At 34.7% G+C, this 26673-nt stretch overlaps 1 protein-coding gene across 1 annotated transcript in view; it reads left to right on the forward strand.

Annotated features, from left to right (window-relative positions):
• The window catches only part of slc25a26 (solute carrier family 25 member 26), a 116192-nt gene that overhangs the window by 73243 nt on the left and 16276 nt on the right, over positions 1-26673 (forward strand). Inside the window, 3 exon segments of the mRNA NM_001030143.1 lie at positions 12204-12273; positions 18561-18625; positions 23567-23640. Of these exon segments, the coding sequence (NP_001025314.1) occupies positions 12204-12273; positions 18561-18625; positions 23567-23640 (209 nt within the window).

A 26673-nucleotide genomic window follows, 5' to 3' on the forward strand; every position in this document is an offset into this window, starting at 1 on the left:
GCTTTCGCTTCGGTGATTATTTGCCAGAATTCTACATTCCTTCAGATGCACATGCATTTGGCTTTAAATGACCCTAAAAAGTAATTTTTGTGGCATTAGTGCTTAATTTAATTAAATGCTGACAGTAGTGTTGGGTTGAGATGCCAAAGGAGTTTAATTCATGGCACACATTTTTTAAACCCAGTATCTGTTTAGAATTGAATGCCATTGTTTTGTTTTTTTTTAATCTTGGCTGGAAAAAACAAATATTTTAATCCTAAACTGTAGTTAAATTTATTTTTCAAATTCAGCTCCTGCAAAGTCTTACAATTTCAGAATTTAGAAAGAAAAGTCATACATTTTGTGTATTTATTGATTGATTGATTGATTGATTGATTGATTGAAATTTTCATTTAATTTTAGTTTAATTTAATGGATGTTTTCATCCTGAACATAACAAAAGGATAATAAATTTGTCCAGAGTTTATTGTTGAGTTTTTTTCTCAAAATATGTGTCAAAATAAGATGTCATCAAAAATCATTCTGCTAGTTGTAGCACAGGAAAAGTTGGAAATGGAAACATCCCAAACAGTAAAAAAGGGTTATAAACGTAGTTCACAGATGGCTTCAAACATTGATTATTATATTTAACAATCAATGATTTAACCTTTTTTAAATAGCGCTATGTGTCTATTTGTTAATTTGTAAAGTCATTTGCATATTTTGTTATCTGCTGCATTTCGAAACATTCATTCATTCATTTTCTTGGCGGCTTAGTCCCTTTATTAATCCGGGGTCGCCACAGCGGAATGAACCGACAACTTATCCAGCAAGTTTTTAAACAGTGGATGCCCTTTCAGCTGCAACCCATCTCTGGGAAACATCCACACACACATTTAGCACGGACACTACGGACAATTTAGCCTACCCAATTCACCTATACAGCATGTCTTTGGACTGTGGGGGTAATCAGAGCACCCGGAGGAAACCCACGCGAAGGCAGGGAAAACATGCAAACTCCACACAGAAATGCCAACTCAGCAGAGGTTCGAACCAGCGACCTTCTTGCTGTAAGGCGACAGCACTACCTACTGCGCCACTGCCTCGCCCACATTTCGAAACATGAAAAATGACAACTATTTTAGTGTTCACAATTATCTACAACTTAATATACAACAATAATATACAACATTTATCCTGTATGGCCAAACACCCAAAGTGCTTCCCAATCATGAGGGGGGTCTCTCCATACCACCACCAGTGTGCAGCATCCACTTGGAAGAATCAACGGCAGCCACAGGACAACGGCGCCAGTGTGCTCACCCTTCACCAGCTAAAGGTGTAGTGGAGAGACAGTGATGGAGCCAATTCAGTGGATGGGGATGATTGCGAGGTCATGATTGGTGAGGGCTGATGGGAAGAATTTGGCTAGGACACTGGGGTTACACCCCTATTCTTTACGAGAAGTGTCATAGGATTTTTAATTACCACTTAGAGTCAAGACCTAGGTTTAACGTCTCATACGAAAGATGGTGCTCACTGACTGTATAGTGTCCCCTTCACTATACTGGGGCATTACTTACACAGACCGCAGGTTGAGTACCCCCTGCTGCCCCTTACTTCAGTGAGTAACTGGTCTGTAACTGATTGAATATTTATTTCTGGGAATTGATTCATTAAGCTTCTTGTAAAGCATAGTGGAGAACAAATAATTTTCCAAATCATAGGATATCTGAGCTGGCATTCCCCTATTTTACACCACCGTCCTTTCTTCTTTGTGTGTGTATATTTTCTGCTTGCCAACAAAATCTTTAAGCAGCTGAATCATTCTTACTGAAATTCTAAAATACTGAAAATAGAGTGTGGAGTAATGGTAGAAATATAGAATTAAGTGTGCTACAAGTCTCCTAAATGTACAAAAAAAAAAAAAAAAGATTCCGTAAAGGGACCATTTTAGTATTTTATAAATAGTTTTAGGGTAAAATGAGTTGGATGTACTACATATGTTTATGTTTTTGTTTTTGAGCACAAGTCGAGCGCAGCAAATCCACATAAAATGGGAATCTACAAAAGGGGCAAGCATTTCATCTTGGTAAATCAAACCACAAGTATCACCAAAACCAGTTCCCAAGTCATTCACACCAAAAACAACTTAAGTGTCTGCATCCGAGCAGCAGGCCGCAGTAAACCATCTGTTCTCTTCAGCGTATCCCACAATTCCCAAAGTTTATCTACCAACAATCCCCTAAACTCAGCGCTGCTCTGTTGCAAAACCACCAAGCAGCTGTGTCATTACATCAGCCGGCCATTTATTTCCCACCGTGCCCACTCAACTCAACGTTTATGTATCAGTAGATCAAACTTATTCCCATGATTAAGTGCAAGTGTGTCCTGCGTGAGTTTTCGTTTGGTTTGAATAATTGAATCTGAAGTGTTCATTTGGAGTTTGCCCTGGTCAGGGCAGTTTGGTGCGGAAAAGACTGTGGAGAAAGTATTTTTGTCCAAATAAAGGTTTTAAAATTGATTTCAGGTATGTTGGGTTAAACAAATTAGTTAAATGGATCAGAATCCTTGACTTGCGTTCAGTGGAAAAAAATGAAGCAGTTTTTATTAGTGCCAGTTGTAATAATCAAGCAGTTCAGCCCTGGTAATTAACACTTTGTATAAAAACCTTCTTATAAACGCTCTACATTTCTGAAAGTGTTATGCAATTCTGAGTGTACTCCATGCAGGTGAGTGGGCTTCACAAACCACCTGTAGGACACACCCCCTCCTTTCCATCAGCACCATACACTTTCCTATCAACGCTCCATGTTTCTGGAAATCCATTGTGCAATTTTTTGTGTTTCACCAAAGTAAGCTTGACGAATCAGCTAATTAATTGAAAATAATTTAATTCAGTGCTCCTCAATTCTGGTCCTCGGGCCCCCACACCCTGCAAATTTTGTATAGCTGCATTCCATATGGCACTTGTACTTATGCACTTACACACGCAACAGCATAGTGTATGTATATAGTGTCGCCCCAAATGGAACACTAATGTTTTTTTTTACTAAGTGGAAATTCGAATCGTTTCTCTGATGACGTTTGATGGTTGCCAAATTACTGAAATAAATGACCAAATTACCAAGTAATACCTGCCATTAGTAGAACCGCATTCACCATCGGGAGGCGCTATAGTCACTCTCGTAGAAGAATACTGCTTTCACAATCCAAAATAAATTATGTAATCCAACATGTGCCCGATAGCTTCAATAGCATCTGGAAGCAGCCTTTATGATGCAAGCAGAGATTGCATCTCTCAGCGATGCAATGTCAGACACAATGCACTAAAATGGAGCGAGTGATATCACTGTGAGGGGTAGGGTTAAGGGTGGGGTTAGGCGAGCTCATAAAAAAGCATTGGATGCAGCTCAGATTGCATTGCACCAGGTCTGCATCCTAGCTTCTCACTTTCTGCTACGTGAGCAAAGCTGCTGTTGAGTGTGTGAAGTGTCCATCATTCAGCATTTTTCTTTTTAACGGTTGAATAAGTGCACCATCCAACTAATTAAAGTGCACTTGTTCATTTCAGCGTTTTCAGTGTAAACTCACTACTTATACTTTTTATACTACAAAATGGCAAACAATAGTGCATAAGTATGCAATTTGGGACACACCTTATGTCTTTTTTACTTAAAACACCTGATTCAGATCATCAACTCGTTAACAGAAAGATCCATGAATTGATGCTTGTGTGTGGGGGGATCACGGGAGTTTTCCAAGAAAAACAAAACAAAACAGGAGGGTGGCAAAAGATGGGTCTGAAATACGGGAGACTCTCAGGGAAAACATGAGTGTTGGCAGATATGTCATACAGCTTTACTTCTAGTGAGATTTCCTCGAGCGAGAATGACGTTGACTGAAACTTTCTGTCGTACACCACGCCCACCAAAATTGTACCATTGGCACCCTTTTGGCAGTGGAAATGCAAGACTGATATAGGTGACTCATACTGTACCATACCATACCATACTGTACTGTACCAGTCAGTGGAAACGCGCCACTATTGGCTTGCATGTTTAATTCAATAAATTCTGCTGAAATATGTCTCAAATACACTAGAAACCATTAAATTTTACAGGTTTCCATGGTTACATTTTAAAAGTTTGTAATGTTTTAATTGTATTTGTCAAGAAAATTATTAGAACTTATGTCCTGCTTGCTTTTATTGATTGATTTATTGATTGACTTACAGAACAATCATTGTTTTGGATATTGCATTACAAGGCGAGTTTTGTAATAATATCACGTTTCTAAGTAACGAGAACTCTCTTAGAAATAAAGGTATGCGAGCTGTCACTGGGGGGTACCTTTTCAAAAAACACACTTGTACTTATAGTGTCCATATTGGTACCTCAAAAGTATGTATTAGTTCCTAACAAATTTAAGAGGAATACTTTTGCACTTTTTAGGTACTTAATATGTATCCTTGAGGTATTAATATGGACCTTTAAGGTACAAATTTGTACCTTTTGAAAAAGTACCACCACAGGGTAAGCTCGAGTAGCTTTATTTCTAAGAGTGTAGTGTAATATTTAAAATGTAGAATTAATTAATGATGTTTGAATTAGTAGTTAATATAATTAATTAGTTGCTGAATTAAAAGTAACAGTCATGTTGAATCATGCACTTAATGAGAGGATTTGCTCCTCACGGGAACAGACAGAAACCAAAATGGCAGCCCAGAGCCTTCAATTTCTGCAAGTATTCTCTTTAACTAATAAGACGAAAAGTACAAAAGTAGCAAACACATTGCTTTAAACTTTTGTTAATTTGTACATAGAGCATATAGAGCTCTTGTGTCAGGACGTTCCTATAAGATAACATTATTCTTAATTACATTTTTTATGTGTGTGTTTTTTAAGTAAATGAAGGTTGTGCAGTGTATTTTTAATTGCAGAGCTTCTCTATTAAAAATGAATAAATAAACTGCAAATTCTGAAAGAGATCAAGCCTCTAAAAAAAATTAAAGCAAATGTAACATTACTTGACATAAAAAGTCACCAAGTAATACAACCAGTTACTATTTTGCAGTGTAACTTAATATAGTAATGCATTACTTTCAAAAGTAAATTTCCCCAACACTGATTACAACAGACAGACAGTTTTTATGCCTTAATACCATATTTCCTATTTAAGCCCAAAGTGTTTCACTAGTACCCGTGACTTGCTCTTCATTCACAGCCTACCTCTTCCTTTCTGAGCTTGTTAAACCTCCAGAAATCCTTTCACACTACACCTTTAGTCAAATATGGCTTCACAAGCTGCCAGAATCATATTAAAAATACTGGTCCTGTCACACAAGGCTGCCAGTGGTCTGGCTCACTGCTTCTCACAGCCCTTTATTAAAGCATACAACCCACCCTGACCATGTCAGTTTATCAAGATCTTTCCACATGAACGGAGTCCACCTGCTGAGGCCTATAAATGTCTCCATCCTTGACCCTTCTGTTGTGAAACAAACTCCAAATTATTATCTGAATTAAAGACTCCATGCCCTTCACAGGAAAAACTCATGAGCGTCACATGAGCTTCACCTGCTAAAATCACACGTGAAATATATCAAATGTATTTTGGATCATAAATCAATATAAAAAAGTGATTAAGTGATCATACATGAAAATATTCCAAAATCACAAAGTGTTTCATGCCCTTGTGTGTTTTTATTATTAATTATTTGTTTGGCATTTTGTATTTGAAGTGTATTTCATTTAAATTTTTGGTTGATTTTGATCATTTTAAATGAGGCAGTTTTCCCCCAAGGTATAGTTCACCCAATAATGAATATTTTGTCAACATTTACTCACCCTTTACTTGTACTAAACCTTTTTGACGTTCATTCTTCTGTTTATCAGAAACATAGACATTTTGAAGTCAGTTGGAAACATGTAACCATTGACTTTCATAGTATTTGTTTTTCCTGCTATGAAAGTGAATGGTTACAGGTTTTCTTCAAAATATTTAGTTTTTATTTTGTAGCATGTGTGTTACTTGATGATAAAACGCAGTTGCAGTTGAATGTAAAACGTTGTCCTGATGTAAACGTTGTTCATGTGTGGAATGAATATATCAAATCTTGTTCCTTTGAATTCATTTGTGAGATCTGAGTTGAATTATCCATTGCCTCACATTACACACTTTTAACATTAAATAAAGCACATAATCAGTTCCCGATATGATCATTCAGTCATAGTTTTATGTTCTCGTTCCAACCACAACGTAGCAGAAATAGAAAACATTTCTAAAATAGAATCTTCTGCTTCTCATTGTGGCTGGTTAAGAGGAATAGCGCTGCTGTAAAACTGGATTTTTATTGTGTGTCGTAGTGTTGCGTCATGTCTGCTTAGCACACATTGTAAGTAAAACAAACTAAAAATGATTGAACATACCAAAATATTTACTAAATCAAAAAGGAATTTGCATCAGTGTAGATATTAGAATCAAAGTGGTTTCTTTTTCATTATAGTAGTTGACGTAAAAGAGAAAACTGCCCATACAATGTTCACAACATGTATTTGCCATGTATTATGAAGGCATTATAACATAATCTGATGTACAACAACATGTTTTCCCTACCATTATATGTAATTTTCTAATGATAAAATGCAATAGCAGTTTACGAGTATCTTGCATAATAATTAGTAAAATATTTTGCACTGTCATCATGGCACAAAAAGTTTGAGTTCAAATTCGATTTATTTATATATAGTAGCACATTTACAAACGGCCACAAGGCTGCACAAAGTGCTTTACAGAGAAGATACAAACAAGAAGAATGGACATAATAAGCAAAACATAATGTAAAAGAGAGAATAAAAGATGTGAAATAGATTATACAAAAACAGTTTGATTTCAGTGCCTAAAATAAGAAAGTAATAAAGCCTTTAAATAATCCCACCTTGTAAAAAGATGCTACCACAGTTGACCACACTAAACAGGATTGAAAATGAAACCACTGGCCCCCCAAGGAAGGGACTTATGCTTCAAACAACCTCGAAAACAGATGAGTCTTTATTTTAGACTTGAACATTTAAAATGACAAAGCGGCATTGCGTTCCAAAGGTAAAGACCAGCTATAGTGAATGCACTTTCACTCCTGCTTTTGAGGTGGGCCTTTGGGACTTTTAATAGAAACTGATCATTTACATTTAGTCATTTAGCAGACGCTTTTATCCAAAGCGACTTACAAATGAGGACAAGGAAGCAATTTACACAACTATAAGAGCAACAATGAATAAGTGCCATTGCAAGTTTCAGGTCTGTAAAGTCTAAGAAGGAAAGTATTAGTACTTTTTAGTATTTTTTTTTTTTAATACAGTTAGTGGTATATCCAGAGAGGCAATTGCAGATTAGGAAGTGAAGTGGAGACTAAATAGTTGAGTTTTTAGTCGTTTCTTGAAAACAGCGAGTGACTCTGCCGTTCTGATGCAGTTAGATGCAGTAGTTCATTCCACCAACTGGGCAGATTGAACGCGAGCGTTCGGGAAAGTGATTTCTTCCCTCTTTGGGATGGAACCACGAGGCGACGCTTATTCACAGAATGATCAGTGGAATGAAGTGTCTGGATGGAGTGTAGGCCACAATCAGTTGAGATACATAATGGGGGCCCAGACCATGTAAGGCTTTATACACACAAAAAAATTGTTATTAGACATTAGTTAGTTTGGAATGTTCCCAATGATATACCTCCTGAATTGTACAGTGGACCTTTGTCTTGATTGTGATTGAGAACAAGGGGTAAACTTTTGTATTTATTTTGGAAAAAAAAAAAAAAAAAATATATATATATATATATATATATATATATATATATATATATATATATATATATATATATATATATATATATATTGCTTTAAAGAATTTGTATGCAAGTGAATGTACAACAAGAACTTCTGTGCATGGATATTAGATCCACAATTGTTTAATCGAGGAAAATAATGAAGAAAAATGTTTTAAGAAAATAAATAAATAAATAATTAAAAATATTATGTTTAATAATGTGGCATTTGCTCCGTTAAACAGCATTTGGGAATTATTTGTATAACAATTTCACCTGAACTTCTGATCTTATTTCAAACTGTACTTTACAGACATTAACCTCACACATTCTTGACCTTTACATTTATTTGCAAGATCTTAAGTGGGTTATTCATTATTGCTTTTAGTATAGCTATAAATGTTAATAATACATAAAACATGTTTTACATAAAAAGCACCAAGAATAGAAACTTTTTTTTTTCTTATTTAGAGTTTCCTCACACTAAATCTGGGGTGCCCAAACTTTTTTGACCAAAAACCAAATGTCTTTGAGAGCTGTGGGCTGAAAGTTTAATTTGCCATTGGTTATTTTCTAACTTATTTTATAATGTTTAAAAATAAACCAAAAACATGACTTTAAATCATATTAACTAATGCCGTATACATTTTAATTATAACTTATTTCAATAAAAAGCAAACAATTTATAACACAATGCAGTTTAATGCTGATAACACAATTTGCTCACTGTTGACTGCATTGTTCCCTATCCATAAGGCGACAATACGTACATTCATTCATTCTTTTTTTCTTCTCGGCTTAGTCCTTTTATTGATTTGGGGTCGGAATGAACCGCTAACTTATCCAGCATATGTTTTACGCAGCGGATGCCCTTCCAGCTGCAACCCATCACTGGGAAACTTACACACTCATTCACACACATACACTACCGATAATTTAGCCTACTCAATTCACCTATACCTCATGTCTTTGGACTTGTGGGGGAAACTGGAGCACCCGGAGAAAATCCACGCCAACACAGGGAGTTCATGCAAACTCCACACAGAAATGCCAACTGACCCAGCCGGGGCTTGAACCAGCGACTTGTAAGGCGAGAAAAAAAAAAAAAAAGATCTGACTTATTTACATTTCATTGACACATTTTATTTCAGTAAGTTTTTTTTTATAGCTTAGCAATAAAACAATTGAACAAAAAAGATTACATTAAATTATAAATGGCAGCCTCTAAACCATCTTCATAATTCTCCCACTCTTCTCAGATGGGATGGTGGGCCAAATCAAAGGCTGTTTGTGCCAACTTTGTCCCGCGGGCCCTAGCTTAGTCATCTCTGCACTAAATTAACAAACAAACAAAAACATTTAATGCCACTGAATGTGTTCAACACATACAGTAAAAGACTAAATTAGTATCTATCCTGCAAAAATTATAATTATTTTTCAAAATATTCCAACTGCTGTTTAATGAAGGGATTTTTTCAGCACATTTTTAAACATAATAGCTATCATACATTTCTAATATCTTAATTATTTAGTCTTTTTCATGATGACAGTTCTAACTCTTTACCTGTTATTATGCAAGATGCTAGTATTCAGCTTAAATGGGCTATTTAACTAGTTGACTTATGTTAACTAGGCAAGTTAGGTTAATAAGGCTAGGTTTTACTGTAGCCAATTGAAAACAGTATTATTTATTTATTTAATTATTATTATTATTTATTCATTCATTTATTTTTAACGAACTGAAAGAAAAAAAGACTTTCTCCAGATGAAAACTATAATAGGAAATAATGTGAGAAAACATCCTTGCTTTGAGCATCACTTGGGAACTATTTTAAAAAGAATAAAAAAATGAACAATAATTGTGTCTTCAACTATTTATGTATCAGATTATAAAAGAATCATGACATAATTTGGAGCACAACATCATGTTTTCCTTTCTATCATGCACAGTTTTGATGACAAAATACAATTGCAGTTGAATGTAACACCTGTGTTGGTGTTAAATAAATAGTTGACGTCAGGTTCATCCTGGAGTTGTGGTCAGTCCGTTTGTTTTGAGGTGAACTTGCCTCCAGTTTGGGAGGAATGGATGCTCTCCAACACAGGCTCTTTGAACTTGAAAACAAAGCCTCTTCCTTAATCTGACAGCTAATGAAACACACATGATGCACTGACTAAGAGAACGTTTGTGTGTTCTTGTGCACACAGTTGGAGGGGATCATACATAATTACTTCATGCTGCGCTTCAATTGTTTTTCCTTTCTTAGCCATCAGATGCTCCTGGTCTGAGGCTTTAGGAAAACTCCAGCAATTCTCCCACCAAACACAACATAAAGCCAACAAACACATGAAGTCACTGAAACTCTCTCACACACACAGTCCTCACAAACACACACATTTCTCTTTAATTCACCACATTCCTCCCCTCCTACTTCACCTCTTTAAATACCTTGAGCTCAAACAACAATTAGCCATCCTAAAATTAGTACAAATTGTGCATTGACTGAGAACCTGTCAAACCTGTCCTACCTGAGGCTACAGATCACACCTGTTGCTGCACACCGACTATAACTGCTTCAAAACAGAGCGAGGCTCTTGGCTAGACTACATTATTAACATTCTTGTGAACGAGAAGCAGCATTAGGTTTATTTCTGTGTGTCATTACAACTGGCATCAGATGTAGGATTGCTGGAGAGTTTAATCCCAGAGTACACTGTGACTCGGGATGATTAAAATAATCATTTTATAATGACGAATGATAATAAGGATAAATTGCAGGCCCTGGAAATGCTAACTTTTAAAAACGGGTTATATGCAAGTGCAATTAAAAAAACAATACTATAATTGCATATAAATGGAGTTTTAAAGAACAAATCAGGAATAGTTTGAACAATATTAACTTTTATTCAAGTACTTTCCGAAAATGCAATTGAAAAGTGTTTCAGTTTATTGTTGTGCAATACTAAACTCAATGGAATGTTTATCCAAGATTACAAGATATGTTTGAGGTCAGTGAGATTTAAAAAACTAAAAAATATATACTTTTAGTAATTACAATAAAATATAGCATAATTAAATGTTTGTGTATTTATTTATTTATATCTAACACAGCTTATAAAAACATTAAGATATTTAATACATTATTAATAGTAGCATAGAAAGGAGCATTAAATACAAATGTGTAGTGCTGTGTGATTAATTGAAATCATATCGAAATCGCGATTTGAACATGCACAATTTCTAAATTGCCTCACAGCACGATTTTTTGCAAAGTCTTTCTTACACACACAACGTGATGTACTCTGTAGTAAAATAATAAAAAAATAAATAAAATAATAAAGCCACATTTGTCAAAAAATATTTTAGCAAATTTGTTTAGATATCTTATACTATATTCAATCTTTTCCTTATCCTGTGTTTATTAAGCAATGTGTAAGAGTTTGGATTATGTAAGCAAATACTGTAATTAACGCAATCTGCGTTGAAGTTTAGACCAGCCATTACTTGGTCAATTGTGCAGTCTATTTCAGTTCCTCACAACAGCAGAGCACCAACAATGCACCTTAACACATGGCTATTTTAGACCAGCACACCCATGAGTCCACAAAGTGGTGCAAATGGATTTGCTATTTAAACAACGTGGTGCAAAACATAAAAAATTAAGCTTGCGCTGGTCTGAAAATAGCAACAAATCGCACCAAACACATCTTGCGCCTTATAGCGCTGGGTGTATGATAGGGCACAAAATGTTGATTTGAGTTGATCTATTAATCAAACATAAAGCTTTGCTGTTTCACCTAATATGTTGAGTTCTGTTTACTTTTATACTAAAGAGGTTTGTTATTAGCAGAGCAACATGCTAATAGCACATCTCACTTTTTTGATTGCTGCTTTGAGTAGTTCTTCAGTGTTTCCTTCTAGCTAGTTTCAGTAAGAATGTTTTAGGTAGGCATAACAGTAGATAGCAAAGCAGCTCACTAGGTTTCTGTATCGGTGATTATGTCTTAGCAAGATCCAGTATCTTGTCTCCTCACTGCAGAAGTGTGCTCATCACAACCGTCCATCTGTGAATCCCATCAAAGCTCAATATCGCTTTTCCCGTGTTTCTTGGAAAACTCTGAACCAGCACGAAAGACAATGTGTTTTCCAGGGATTGATAGAGTTAGCATGTGTCTGCAAATGTGCTGAGATGTGCAAGTCAGGGATGTTTCTTCCTTTGGATTTTGTCACTGCTCCTTGTGGGGGGAATTAAGACTCTTGACGTCATATCGGGATATTTTAGCATTAGCATAACTGTTCTGTCGAGTTCCCATACATGCGAACCCAAGGGCTCTGGTGTTTTTGTTTGTTTGTTTTGAATGTGACTGATAAATGTAATAATCCTCGATTCTCTCTCTGTAGGCCGTGTGGTGGAGGAGGCAGGGGGGACGGCTGGACTCTTGGCAGGCTGCAGTGTGCGGAGCTCTTGCAGGTGTGTGGGATTAGCCTCAGCGCAAAGGTCTGGGAAAGAGAGTGAAGGAGAATGAGAGATAGAGATTTCGGGATGGGGTCCAAAGCCAGGAATATTCGAGCTTTACCCAGGCGCATTCCTTTTTAATTCCGCACAGGTCAAGATAGTCACATCAGGTTGTTCACCAGCTGGTGTGTACCGACTGAGTGGGAATAATCAGCCAATTATAGGTGGAGAGGAAGTGTATGACATCGACCTTTTATTGCCCCAACATTAAACTCTCTCCCTGCTTCCCAGTGTGTGTACTATTAATACAAGATTTACTTTGATTTTTTTTTTTGTCTTGTTTCTAGTCCAAATATTTAAAAATTCTTAAATCAGGAAGTATTTTCTGGGCAAGCAAAACATATTGTCTTGTTTTAGGAATTACATGCCAAGATAGAGTAAGTTTTTTTCTTAAAACAAGCTAAATAATCTGCCAATGGGGTGAGAAAAATAATCCCATGTCAAAAGCAGGAAAAGCAAGATTATTTTGCTTACCCCGTCGACAGATTATTTTTCTTGTTTTAAGGAAAAACCGCTTGTTTTTTTTTACACAGCGAATGCCCTTCCAGCCGCAAACTGGTTCTGGGAAACACCCATACACACTCACATTCACACACACACACTCGTACATGTGTTTGGACTGTGAAGGAAACAGAGCACCCGGAGGAAACCCACGCAAACATGGAGAGAACATGCAAACTCCACACAGAAATGCCAACTGGCCCAGCAGGGACTCGAATCTGCGACCTTCTTGCTGTGAGGCGACATTGCTAACCACTGAGCCACTGTACCACCTATTTTTAGATATTTGAACTAGAAACAAGACAAAATTAACAGTACATACAGTAACTGTATCTCAAAGCAAAGTATGTTGGAAATTTATGCTACTGGATATGCTTCTGTTTCCAGAAGAGTTTCAAAGTGTGGATTTGTGCACACTGTAAAACACAAAAATAAAGAACTACAAACACTGTGGATTGAGAGGAGATGAAGGGAGAAAGGGTTGAATGGTTGTGTATTATAAAAAAAAACAAGATTAATAAAAATGGTTAGAATTAAGGCATAGACTGCTGTATGGTGAAAAACATACAACAGAATAAACTCAAAAGTATAAATACACAGAATATTATGAACCAAATAAGGCACAGGTGAAAAAAAAAAAAAACCTACTTTCAAATCATCATGATATCCAAGGAAACAGAAAGATGCTGAAACTAAGGACTGTATCATACACCCAGTGCAATAAACAAGTTTAGATTTGTCCACCTGTTTTGGAGACGTATGCATCACCATATGGGGCATAAGAATTGGACGTGTAAAACTCTTCTTTTTTTTTTTTCTTTTTTTTTACCACACTTCATTATTATTGTTCATTTATTAGTTTGCTGGAAATTAGAACTGAATTTAGAAATAGTTCGAAATTCAGTTCTAAATTAAATATGTATGCTAATAGATGTCTTCAGTGGAGTGCGTACAACACCGTTTCCTTATTCACGAAAGCAAAGGAGTAAAGTAAGGAGTAAAAGTAAAGTAAAGAGAAAGAGGTCAAATGTAGGAGGCTCAGTGTTTGTTTGTTTGTTTAACTGTTTTTTTTTCACTAGCGTAGCATTCAGTTTTTCCACTTACAAAGTCCACCTTGTAAATAGCAAATGCACCATGGCGCGACCCAAAACACACCCATAACTAATTAAGAGAATAAGCACAACCCTGTTAGACCATGTACTGGGGAGCAGATTGTATTTTTCCATCCTTAAAATAGCAAAAGTAGATTCATGTCATGTTGATAAATAATGAATTCACCCAAATATTTAAATTAGGTTCTTAATTACTCCAATTATCCAATCCCCTGGGACCTTTGTTCATCAGCTAAACACAAATTAAGATATTTTAGATTGAATCAGAGAGCTGTCTGATAGATAACATGGACAGGGTCATAAGACACCAATAAAACTGTAAAGGGAAGTTTTTTTTTTTTTTTTTTTTTTTTTTGTACGCAAAAGTGTTCTTGGAGCTTTTTATATTTAAGTAGATTCACTGAAGTTACATGCAAAATTAAAAGTTTTTGGTACCTTTTCTGGATGACCTTGCCTTTTATGGGGGTCAGAGAGCTCTTTTTTAGTCTTAAATATCTTAATTTTAGTTTCGAATATCAACAAAGGTCTCAGTGGATTTGAAAGACATGAGGGTGTTCACAACAGAATTTTCATTTTTTTAACCTATCCTTGAAGGGCTTTGATAAACTATATTATATTTCTACTGAAACAATACAAATAGCACATTAGCAGAACAGACATGTTATGTCTTACAACACTTAATTGCATCATTATGCAAAACATAAAAGTCAGTCTTCTGCTTAAAAAGCCCAGATGGCAGATCCACATGCTTTTTTTTTTCAAAATATAGAAACAAGTTTGCAATGTACAGTTAAAGTCAGAATTATTAAACTTCCTGAATTATAAGCCAACTGCTTATTTTTCCCCAATTTCTGTTTAACAGAGAGATTTTTTCAACACATTTCTAAACATAATAGTTTTAATAACTGATTTATTTTCTCTTTGCCTTGATGACAGTAAATCATATTTTACTAGATACTTTTCAAGACATTTCTATATAGCTTAAAGTGACATTTAAAGGCTAAGCTATGTTAATTAGGTTAACTAGACAGGTTAGGATAATTAGGCAAGTCATTGTATAATGATAGTGTGTTCTGTAGACTATCGGGAAATAAAATATAGCTTAAAGGGTCTAATAGTTATGACCTTACGTATTTTATTTATTTATTTTTTAATTGAAAGCTGCTTTTATTCTAGCCGAAATAAAACAAATAAGACTTTCTCCAGAAGAAAAAAATATTATAAGTTTGTACGTTTGTATTCAACAGTAATCCGAATAGAGGTCAATGAAAGCATTAAATTAACAATGTCACAGATAATAACCAACAAAAGATACTCTGGAGTATAAATACACTTTGTTGTAAAAGATCAAACAAGACACAGGTAAGCACAACCATAAACCAAGAAAACAAATAAGATATCATGAAAACCAAGGCAAAAAACAAGCACACTTGGTAGGTTTGAATGATTTAAATGATCTAGTATGGTCAGTCCGTTAGTGCAAACTCTGAATATAAACTCTGCTACTGTGGTGTGCTAAAATAAGTGTACCGAGACAGTGTACAAGTGCACGGTTCAACTGAAATGTGAATTTCAACATGTACCGAAGACATTTAACAAGGATCAAAAATGTGCCTACTTATAACATATCTTTATTTGTGTGTGTGATGGAGGAATATCTGGTACTATTTTATAAGCTCACAAGTTTAAACACAATAAAAATAGCATCATATATGAGCTATGCACTCACAGCAAATATGTTAACTCCAACTTAGTGTTGGATTTTCAGTCAAGTTCTGATTCAAATTCTATATAATAAAAGTCTTTTAAAGGTTTGGTCTTTAATGACTCTGTTAATTGTGGTGAACTAAATTTATTTTTTAAATAGCTTTTTTTTTTTTTTTTTTTTGATCTAGACCAAAAAACCAAGAGAAGTGAATGAACACAATTTGATGAATCCAACAACAAAAGAAATTAAATTATGCATCAAAGCACAATCTTACTTTACTTTTCTTAACAGTAAGTAAAGGAACATACATTTAGGGCATACTGTTATTTGGAAAATCGGGACAAAGCATCTGTCAGCAGACATTTAGTTTACAAACTAAATCCAGTGTACAGGTTTGTCCTGAGGGAGCTCAAGTCTGGCCCAGGAGCTCTTCCAGCTGTCTGACTCTCCAGTCTCCATTCTGGAAAATATCTCAGTCCAGAGTGATAAGTCATCATGTACTGATACACAATGAAAGAACGAGGATGCTTGAACCAGAGGGGAAAAAACGTGGCTGTTGGCCATGACACCTGGAGAGAGCTGTTGAATTGGGATTGTGTTGCGCACATGTGCTGCTTTGGCAAAGACATATTACTTTAGGTGGTTTGCAGTTGTTGGCGTCATTGTGCAATCGCACAAACAAAAGTGAATTGTGACTCATTGAAAGGTTATATTTGCTTACCGTCATTGCCACAGCTGCAAGTCTGAGGAGAACAAACGAGAAACATATATTTCATTATTCTAAATTGTATTGTTCTTTTGTTTTTTTTATTTTATTTCTCCCAAAATTGCAGGCACACCTAAAGCTTTTTCCATTTAAACGAGAGTAATATGCTGTAAATGTATAACTTGAATATACAGTAGTATACTAATTAAATTAATAATGTAAAATTATGCAAAACATATATGTAATAAGGAACATATATGAATCTTTTACAGTTTTTTTGCTTAAATTATTATTACATTTTTTTTAAATCGCTAACAGAGTTGACAATAACAGTTGACTTTAGCTCAAGATGCTAACTTCAAACCAGCTTCATCATATTTGTGTTTGTGAAAAAATCACTGAAATATCCCAATAATAGAGTTAATTAACAAATAATGAATCTACTATTGGTGTATCCTGAACATTTTGTACAAATGAACGAGAGAAAAATAATGACATGCTTCAATGTCTTCCAGAGTTTCCAGCCAGAGGAAATGAAATCACTTGGAGCAAGTCACATCCTTTTACTATCAATGCTTTAAAGATGATTATGCCTTTTTTTATGACTGATAAAACGTATGACTGAGTTGACCAGAATGTGTGGACGGACACAAAATGTATTTTTAATTACAAATAATACAGAAAATAAATGTTTTATGCAAATGTGTATTTAACTGAGGGGATTGAACACACACACAAAAAAGATGAAAATTAGACTTTCAGTAAATTTTTTCAAAACAAAATGTCATTAATTTTACATACACTCATTATTATTAGCCATAGCTTGATATAATACATTATTATTCAATAACTTTCATTAAAGGTTTTGTTTTGGTTAAAAGAATAGATCATTGACCTTGGAGACACAAAATGTACCTGCAATTCTAGATTCATTCATTCATTCATTAATATCTTTTTTTTTTCATATATTTTCATTCATATATTTATTTGAATGTTTATTTTTATTTTTTTTTTGTAAAAGGCTCAATACTGTTACATTGTGACTGGGAATTACATGTACTGTTATTCAGCTACATTGGAAGGCATTTCTCAGCAATACATTTTTAATGAAATGTAAATCATGTTGATTTTTAATGAAATGTAAATCAAGTGTTGATAATATTTTCTGCTCACAGTAAAACCTATTGTTGGTCATTGAGCTACTACCATAAACATGTAAACATATTTACATTTACATCTTTTTATCTATCTATGCTTGCGTCTGTACATTTATTTATTTAGACTCTTTTAAATTGAGTTTATTCAGGCTAGAACAGACACAAATGTTTATTTGTCTGTTTATTTGCATTTGTTTGGGGTTTTGTATAGGGCTATGTTTTAATCAAAGTAATTGGCACAAAATATTTTATAAGCATAGATATATGCATATAAGCTTATTATATAATATAAGCATAAAATATGCAAATAAAGTGTCCTATTTGGTCTTTTAGTCAAATAATGGAAATCTAAAAATGTGGGTTAAATAATGCTCCATCAGCATTAATTTTAATGGGTAGATTTTGGTAAAAACATAAAACAACATAGATATTCTGATCTTATTAAGATAAATAAAATAATAAGGGATCAGGCTAAATGACATTTTAATCGATTAAACACAGACACACACACACACACACACACACACACACACACACACACACACACACACACACACACACACACACACATTGAATGCATCTAATCAATTTGATTGTTTGTACAAATCTAGGTATGCACTTCAATTATTTTTTTGAATAATCAACAACCTGAATCTGGAACTATTCTTTAAATCACTTGTGTTTGGCCACCTTTTAATTAGCGGTTAGCAAAATCAGGCATTATGGGAAAACTAGTGGTTTATTCCGGCATTGGGAAGAGCATGTTTAAAGCTTGATACGGTTGTTTGTCCGACCGCTATTAGAAACCTCATTCTGTTCTCATTCACGACAAAACAAGTTTATGAATGTTCATGAGTGTTTACAAGTGCGTGACAGTGCCAGGCTAGTTTGAAAAATTCATCCGCATTTGCTCTATTTTTTCTGTCTCCAGAACGTTTCCATCAGGGCGATCAGGGCTTATGTCATGCCACGTATTTACATTTATGCTGTGTAGCAATTATAACGTGATTAGCACTGAAATTAGTGCTGATAAATGTGCACATTTCGTCTCTTTTCAGGTGGAGTAGCTGCGTTCGTCACGACACCACTAGATGTGGCGAAAACCTGGATCATGTTGGCTAAGGTGAGACTTTGAAACTGTAGTGTAAATCTGTCTCCTGATGCCTCCCAGATGGAGAGCAAGGTGAACAAACAAAAAGCCATAATGTAGACAAAACCAACAGGAGGGAGAGAGAGAGAGAGAGTGGAGAAAAAGCCTCAGCTTGATCCAATAGCAAGGTTATCCAGGGACGCTACTGACGCACAAACACACTCCTTAATGTCCGCTGTCCAGTGGAGACTCAAAACAGACAGGGCTGTGTATGTGCATGTTCGATGTCAGAAGACGTTTGTATATCCCAGAGTAATTTCCAGTCGTCTATGGACTGGAACGGAACTGCTCTTTTGAGCTCCAGGCTGCAGACTTGGTATTTGGTGCAGATGAGCTGTTCCAGGATTTGATGCTTCATTGCAAACGCTGATTCAGAACCTAGGCTACTTTAATTCCCGCCTAATTCTGGGAAAAATAAACTTAAAAAAAGGTAGCATTGTATAATAGAACAATGAAAGTCTATGATGTATTATAACAAGTAAAAAAAGCAAACAAACTCAAACAAAACTTGTGTGGACAAGGTGAGAAAATGTTAGCAGTAAATGAATAAACATAACACTTAATATAAAGAGTTGACATTTTCCAATCTTGTGTGTTTCATATCAAGATGCTAACTTCAAACTAAGTAACACATGACATGTCTGAAACATCATTTTATGTATAGTATTGTGATATCATTTGGGCATTATATAATTAGATGATTAGAGTTAAAAGTGAATTAATCGTTCACTAAAAGATCACAATAACACAATTGACATACAATAAATCTGCTATTGGTGTATCATAAACCTGTGCAAATTAATGGTAGAAGATTGGAGACATATGCTTCATGATTTTTCCAGCTCCTCTTGTAAAAACGAAGTCAATTTGAAAAATCATGTATAATAAATAGCCTTTTTTTGAATATGGACATAAAGTTGACATGTTAAATGATTGCCGATCTTCAGTGCTTTTGTGCATAGAGTTAAGCTTGGTCTCATTTTAAAGAAGACACTTGTCAGATTGTAGCGAAAGTGAAAAAAGAAAGAAAAAAGAAAAAAAAGTGATGTGTCTTTACAATTATGAAAATAGTAAAACAATAAAAGGATGTTTTTTCATGTACGTAAAAATATGTATTTAAAAAACCTAGAAACCTTTTGCTAAGTTTTACAAACCTTAGCCCAAATTTGACAGTAAATCAAAGCTAAACATTTGAAGAATTTATATTCCAAATTTGAAGTTGATATGTCAAAAAATGAGCTTTCAGTAAGATTTTGTTTGGCCACCATACATGACCACCATATTGGCATACAGTTTTAGGTGGTTAGTGTATGAGGGTGCCCCTATTTCTGTGTTGTTTTAAGGAAAATTAACCAGATTGTTTTCATACATTTGACAATATTCATAAAGTAGTTATCAAATTTTAAAGTAATATGGGCAGTTTGGTGATATTTGATTTGAGTTTAGCCTCTAAAAAACATGATTCTTTTTTTTTTTTTTTTATATATGTGGATTGCTGTAGCAAAGTAATGCTTTGCAACTCTGTTGAGTATTCTTATTGAAAATGATTAACTGTAGCTCAGTGTTATTGATCAAAATTTAGATATTCAAGTAACACTAGCAGGGCTTGACATCAGATAGATTTCAGGTGTGGCGGGTTAGACAGACACTACCACTAGCCACTTTGGCTGGTTAAAAATATTTTTTAAGTTGTAGTTTTCTTAAAAGCAGGGTTCGACAATAAGAGTGGTCTAATATTCAAGCAAATGCAATCGTAGAATCGAGAAGCAGCAATACTGACAAAAAAAATTGTGTTTGCACGAGGAAAAAAAAAAGCAGGCGAATACTAAATGAAAGGATGATTACTCACACTAACAGCTGATGCAGTCGACTGTTTAAAATGCATGTTTGCTCCCATTTCCGTGCGTAAAGCAACCATGCCTGGAAATGCAACTGATGTGATCGGTTTTCTTTCAAATAGACTAGACAAAAAGTTATGCTCATGGACCCACAGTCTTGCTGCTTTCAAGAGAAGCATATTTGTCTTTTTGTAGGCAGCACCAGTTGCTTTTGCTTTAACCATTCTTTGAACGGATTATTGGCGTTAACCGTGTACATGTGATCATCCTTTCATTATCACACATGGTATGTTTTTTACTTGCTTTCTTTTGCTTACGAGTACTTTTGTTAATATGGTTTAATTATCATTTTTCACAATAACATTACTTTAATGGGAAAATATCTTGCCATTTATGTGAAGTTAACTAGTGATCTGGGATCTTTAGCCAGGACAAGTTATTGTGCATAGTTTTAGATACATGACAATAATAATAATAATTATTATTATCTTTTTTTTTAAAAAAAAGCTTTGTTAAATAAAAAGTATAGTATACAGCTATATTTTGCTTGTTTTGACGCATTTAAGTTTTGTGGCTGAGAAATAATTATTTATTTATGTTTGGTGTGGTCAAAGATACATTTGATAAATCTTTAATTTTGAGCTCTGAAAAGTCCTGTGAAACCAAGATCCATTCACTCATGCTCATTGAGCAAGCTCATACACGACACCCAAAAAGTGAAATGAATGAAGAGGCATGAGGACATAACACTGAATCTAAGTAATCAAGTAATTTCAGCATATCAAAGTCAAAATTATGCATACAAAATATACATTCTCAACAACAAATAGTTAGTTAAACTATTAACTATTAAATAAAAAAATTAAATAATAGTTGGTTAGGTGATCAAAAAAGTTAATGTCAAGCCCTGAACACTAAATAAGAAATATATATATGTATATATATATATACATACATACATAAATACATACATATACATATACATATATGCATATATATATATATATAGTGTTTAAACAAAAGAGAAAAGTGTGAAAATGTCAACGCCTGTCTTAGAAAAGTGCATAAAGTGTGTAGTGAGGGGTTTTACAGCCTTAAAACATCTATAATGGCTCGTTTCCACTGACTAGTACATTACGGTACGGTTCGGGTCGGTTACCTTTATCAGGCTTGCGTTTTCACTATCAAGGGTACCCTTTTGGTGGGCGTGGTGTATGACAGAAAGTTTCAGTCGCATCATTCTCGCCGAAGAAATAATGTGCTCCTTTTTTTCCAGCTTCTCCATTTTTTTTGCGTTTTACTCTCGCGTTTGTCAGTATCTGACAGGATCGGGTTTCAAAAGCATGTCAGTGATCAAGCGCACATTATTATCATCAGCTCAAGAAGTTTGTTCTTTCAGATATAGACGCGCGGCGAGAAAGAAAGCAAAAACGTTTGCGATTCAGACTGGCTCGTAAAAAAACTACGAGGCACAGGGTAGATTCTGCTCTACTCCATGGGTTTGTGGCTGTTCATCAAGACGACGACAAGGTTTGTTTAAGCCCGGGTCGACCATGGCTCGTTTTTATATGTATATATATTTCGCTGTACACTATTGGCTGTGTATTTTAAACATTTTTTGTTTTTATGCTGGCTTGTTGCGTAAGCCTATGACATATCTCTGTAAACCAATAGCATTCAGCTGCACTTCTAGCCCCGTCTTTTGGTACCCTCGTGTATGTTCTCGTGTTTGGTACCCTTTTGAAAGGGTGCCGAAAAAGTGGTACGGTACGGTTCCGTCTGGTAAGCCTTTTGACAGTGGAAACGGCCATAAAAGCAAAACCATACCATACTGTACCACTCAGTGGAAACGGCCATAATAATTGTAAAAATAAAGCTGACTACTTTGCAGATTTCACTTATTGCAGTTTATTCTTAGAACGTTACCCCGCAAATAATGAGACACCACTGTATTGATAACTTTTCCAATAGATTACATATGTTTTGTGCAGACTTATGAAATATAATTGTTCACATTCGCCCCAAAAAAAAAAAAAAAAAAAAAAAAAACACACCGTAATGGGAATAGCATGAGCGCCACTTGCTGTAAAGCCAGAATGACCAGTCACAAGCCTATTCTAATGTTTATTTTCACAATTTACCATGGTATAGCAATCAAAAACTTGACAAAGAAGCTTATATACAAAATAAATGTTCAAATAATTGACTTTTTCCTGGTGTGGTGGGTTATTTGAACCACCTGAAATCCCCTCAGTCTTCAGGTCTGACAGTGGAAACACAGGGTGACCCATAGAAAATTGTACTGTACTGTATTTTACTGTAGCGCTCAGTGAAAATTATTTGTCTAGCATTTCCATCTAGTCACAGCCAAATACTTCATAAACAGACTTCATTTTTTACAACATGAGAATTTAATAAAATATTTGTGAAAACATAATGTGGCGCACTTGCACGACACACATCTCCAACATGTCCTGGTCAGGAAGGAGGAAGGAAGTGGTCTAGAAAAACCAAAGCTTGACAAAAATTATATACAAAGTTGATTTTGCATTTGAGTCAAATGTTGACGTCTTTAAGAAGTAGTTGAGTGCCTAAAGTACCTCACACCATTGGCTGACAGATTGGAAAATCAAGCAATGACCAATCAGAGAAGCAGAAAGCTCATGTTCAGGCAGGTCTGCGGTTCTGTGTGTGTTTTGGCCTGTAAAAGCTTCAGGCTTTTCTCCAAACTCAATGTAAAGTCAGCTCATCAGCAAAAACTCAGAAATATGTAACATAAAAAACAGCTCAAGCTAAATATAGAACTGTCAAAATTTGCAGCAAAAAGTGGTGTTTGGCAGTTGTTGTTACCTCTCCTTCACAGTTCCCTTATATAAATGGCTGTTTTGAAGATGGTGCTGTGGGTTTGTAGAAGAGGGTTAAAAATATTTGTTGAGCTGCTGAACAGGTGGAGATTGGCCCAGGATAGAGCAGAATCGAAAGGAAGACAAAACAGTGTGTGTGTGTGTTTACATGTTTAACAGGAAGCATAAAGACAGGTTGTCTATCATTGCTGTGTTTTGTCTTTCTCCGTCAGGCTGGGACGAGTACAGCCAGTGGAAACATCCCTATGGTTTTGTGTGAGGTGTGGAGGAGCAGAGGAATACCAGGGTGAGTGCAAAACACTGTGGAGGAGGCATTTCTTAATCAGTAATATGTCTTCCTGTTCATTAGAAGTTTCTTTATATGAGTCTAACACATACTGTACACACACGCTACTGCATAACCATTTAAAAGTGTGGATCTGTAAGATTTGTGTTATGATTATTTATTTTATTAAAGAAATTCTGAATTCTTTCCAGTTTTCAATAAAGATGCAACTATGATGAAAATCATCTTTTGTAAGCTGTTTGAACAGAACTGAGCATAGGTAAAGTGTGCCCACAGTCATATTGGGGTAATATAAAGACAATAAGTCTTTATAATATTTTCATGACTTTAAAATAGGATCCAAATCCCTTCCATTTTGAAGTCCACCACAATGGGACGTAAGAGTGCGGTTTTCCCTGCCCACCGATTTGATTGACAGCCGCGTATAAACATCTCCATAGTAAAGCGTTTAATCATATTTACAAGACAGGAAGTGTGCAAAGCAACTGAGGTTAAAGGCTCTGTTCAGCTCTCTGTGATCATCAATCATCATCGAACGTGATCAAGTATGAATTCTACAAGTTTTAAACATTTTTAAAACAGTGCATGTATTATGAATTACAGCGGTTTTACCGTATTTACTTTATCACCACAGCCGCATGTCAGTACAATTATAATAGAAGATCAGCCCCAGTTTGTGGATATTAAATGAGGTTGATTTTGTACATTAACATAATGTATATCCATACAGCAGTAGATATTAACGTGTATCCTGTCACATTTGCCATGAAAAACAGTGCAAAAGTAAATGTGCATGCTGTGTGTGTGAACTTTGTAATGACATTGTGTGTGACTCATCGTAGCAGAAAGGCTTAAATTATTTCTACAGCAAATACATCAAATAATCATTGGGAAAGTTCTTACTGTAGTTTTTTCTCACAATTGTTATGTGAAAGCAGCTTCCTTCATGTCTATCACTGTGCTGTTTATCTGACGCAGTCGAGGCGGAGATTGAGGCAGATTCTGACAGGCATGTGGGAATGGTGGGCGGGGAGAACTAGCATTAAAGCCACAGGCAACAAATACAGCTACATTGTGTTCAGAACAGAAAATTCCAATATGCAGAAAGGTATAATAAATAATAGGATGCATGTTTTGAGCTGAAACTTTACAGACACAAGACTTTATTTTTATTTTTTAAGAATTTTATTTTTTCAAATGCCAATTTTAACGATATTTTAATAAAAGTTTGATAAGAATTTGAGTCAACAAAAAACACAAAAAAACCAATAATATCTACCCTCAAGTATTTATTTATTTATTTATTTATTTATTTAATTTAATAAATGAATGAATTAATTATTAGTTAATTAATTAATAGTTAATTAATTATTATTTATTATTTTATTTATTTTAATTTACAATTCTTTTAATTAATTACATATAAAATTGTATTAATTAAAATTAATATTTTATTTTTTATAAATTTATATAAATTTAGTTTTTTTTTTTATTTCAGTAAGATTATTGACAAATATGAAAATGTTCATATGTTTTATTTACAATACAGTTTGCAAAGTAATATTTTCTGTATTTTAGTAGAGATATTGTATGAAAGACTTGCTTTGTTTACCAGTAAAGTGGGTGTCATTGGATTTGCATTGTAAACATTAAATAAAGTTAAAAAGTTATTAATTTTTAGTTCATATTATGAAACTCCCAAAATCATTTTGACAAAATTAGATTTTTTTGACAAAATTCTGTGCAGAAATAGCAAAAAATGCCTGCATATTCTGTTTGGCCCTACCCATGAGTGATAATCATGACATTATAAACTTCTCCATCTATAACTTTCTGCACTGGATGACTCTCAGAATAAGTTTTTTTTTTTTATTCCAATACACACAATAAACTCTATGACTTCGAGGAATTCCTCAAATCCCTTCCCAAATTACATTATATTAAACTCTTGGTGAACATGGGGCTAAAAAAACAGAGCTGGCAAAAGGGGTTCGGGCCTGCTTGCATAAGGGCAACAACTCTGTTACACTACCGCATGCCTCGTACAAATTGCTTGGCTTTAAAGCTGTAATTACTGTAATGGCTCCAATTGCAGACTAGCGAAGCCAGAAAGTGCTTCCATGTGTGTCAGAGCTTCTAACCACAGCAACCAAAACACAGCCAATCAGAGCAGCCATGCGCTCGTGAGCTAACCTTTTTCCAAGCTTTGAAGTGCTGCTGCCCCAAAACCAGACTAAAGCCAAATTCGGCTCCCATGTCCAGAAGCGAGAGGCCAGGATGGTGCAAACAGAGAGAGAGTCATGCTAACAACATGTTCAATGAGGTCATAATGGCCTCCAGTTGCAGTGAAATCATCCCATATAGAAATCTGATATATGGCTACATATGCAAATCACATATTTAGCATACAAGTTGGATGACGTACATGTTTAGATTTCACACATATATAAAAATGTCATATGCTGTATTTTTATACAGTGACCAGCATAATTGAGTACACCTCATTTTGAAAAATAATATTTTTATCCATTTTTCAGTGAATATAGGTAATATTATATATTATATTATAATAAATATTATTATATATTTTGTTGCATTTAAACAAAATAGTTTTATTAAACTGATTTATGTATTAAAATAATATTTTTGTCATCAAACATTTTTGGAAATAGAAAGACAATACAATTAAATTCAGTTGATAAAATTTGATATCGTATTAGTTTTTCTTCTTAAAATGTTTAATTAATATTTATTCCCAAACATATAAATTTGGGGGTAAACATTTTTTAACCATTAATATAAGCTGACTAAACTAATGTACACTACGTGACAAAAGTCATACATCGATTCCAGTTGTAAAAGCAACAAATAATAACTTGACTTCTAGTTGATCATTTGGAAAGAGTGTGAGAGATCTGCAGGCTATATTGCAACATCAACAGCCTAAGGTACTGTATCAAGGCATTTGTGCTGCCTATTACATTACAAACCACACGAGAGAGAAAATTCTTCAGCAGAATTGCGCTCCTTCTC

The sequence above is a fragment of the Danio rerio genome, chromosome 11 (genome assembly GCF_049306965.1).
Source record: "Danio rerio strain Tuebingen ecotype United States chromosome 11, GRCz12tu, whole genome shotgun sequence".
In the NCBI taxonomy this organism is placed as follows: Eukaryota; Metazoa; Chordata; class Actinopteri; order Cypriniformes; family Danionidae; genus Danio; species Danio rerio.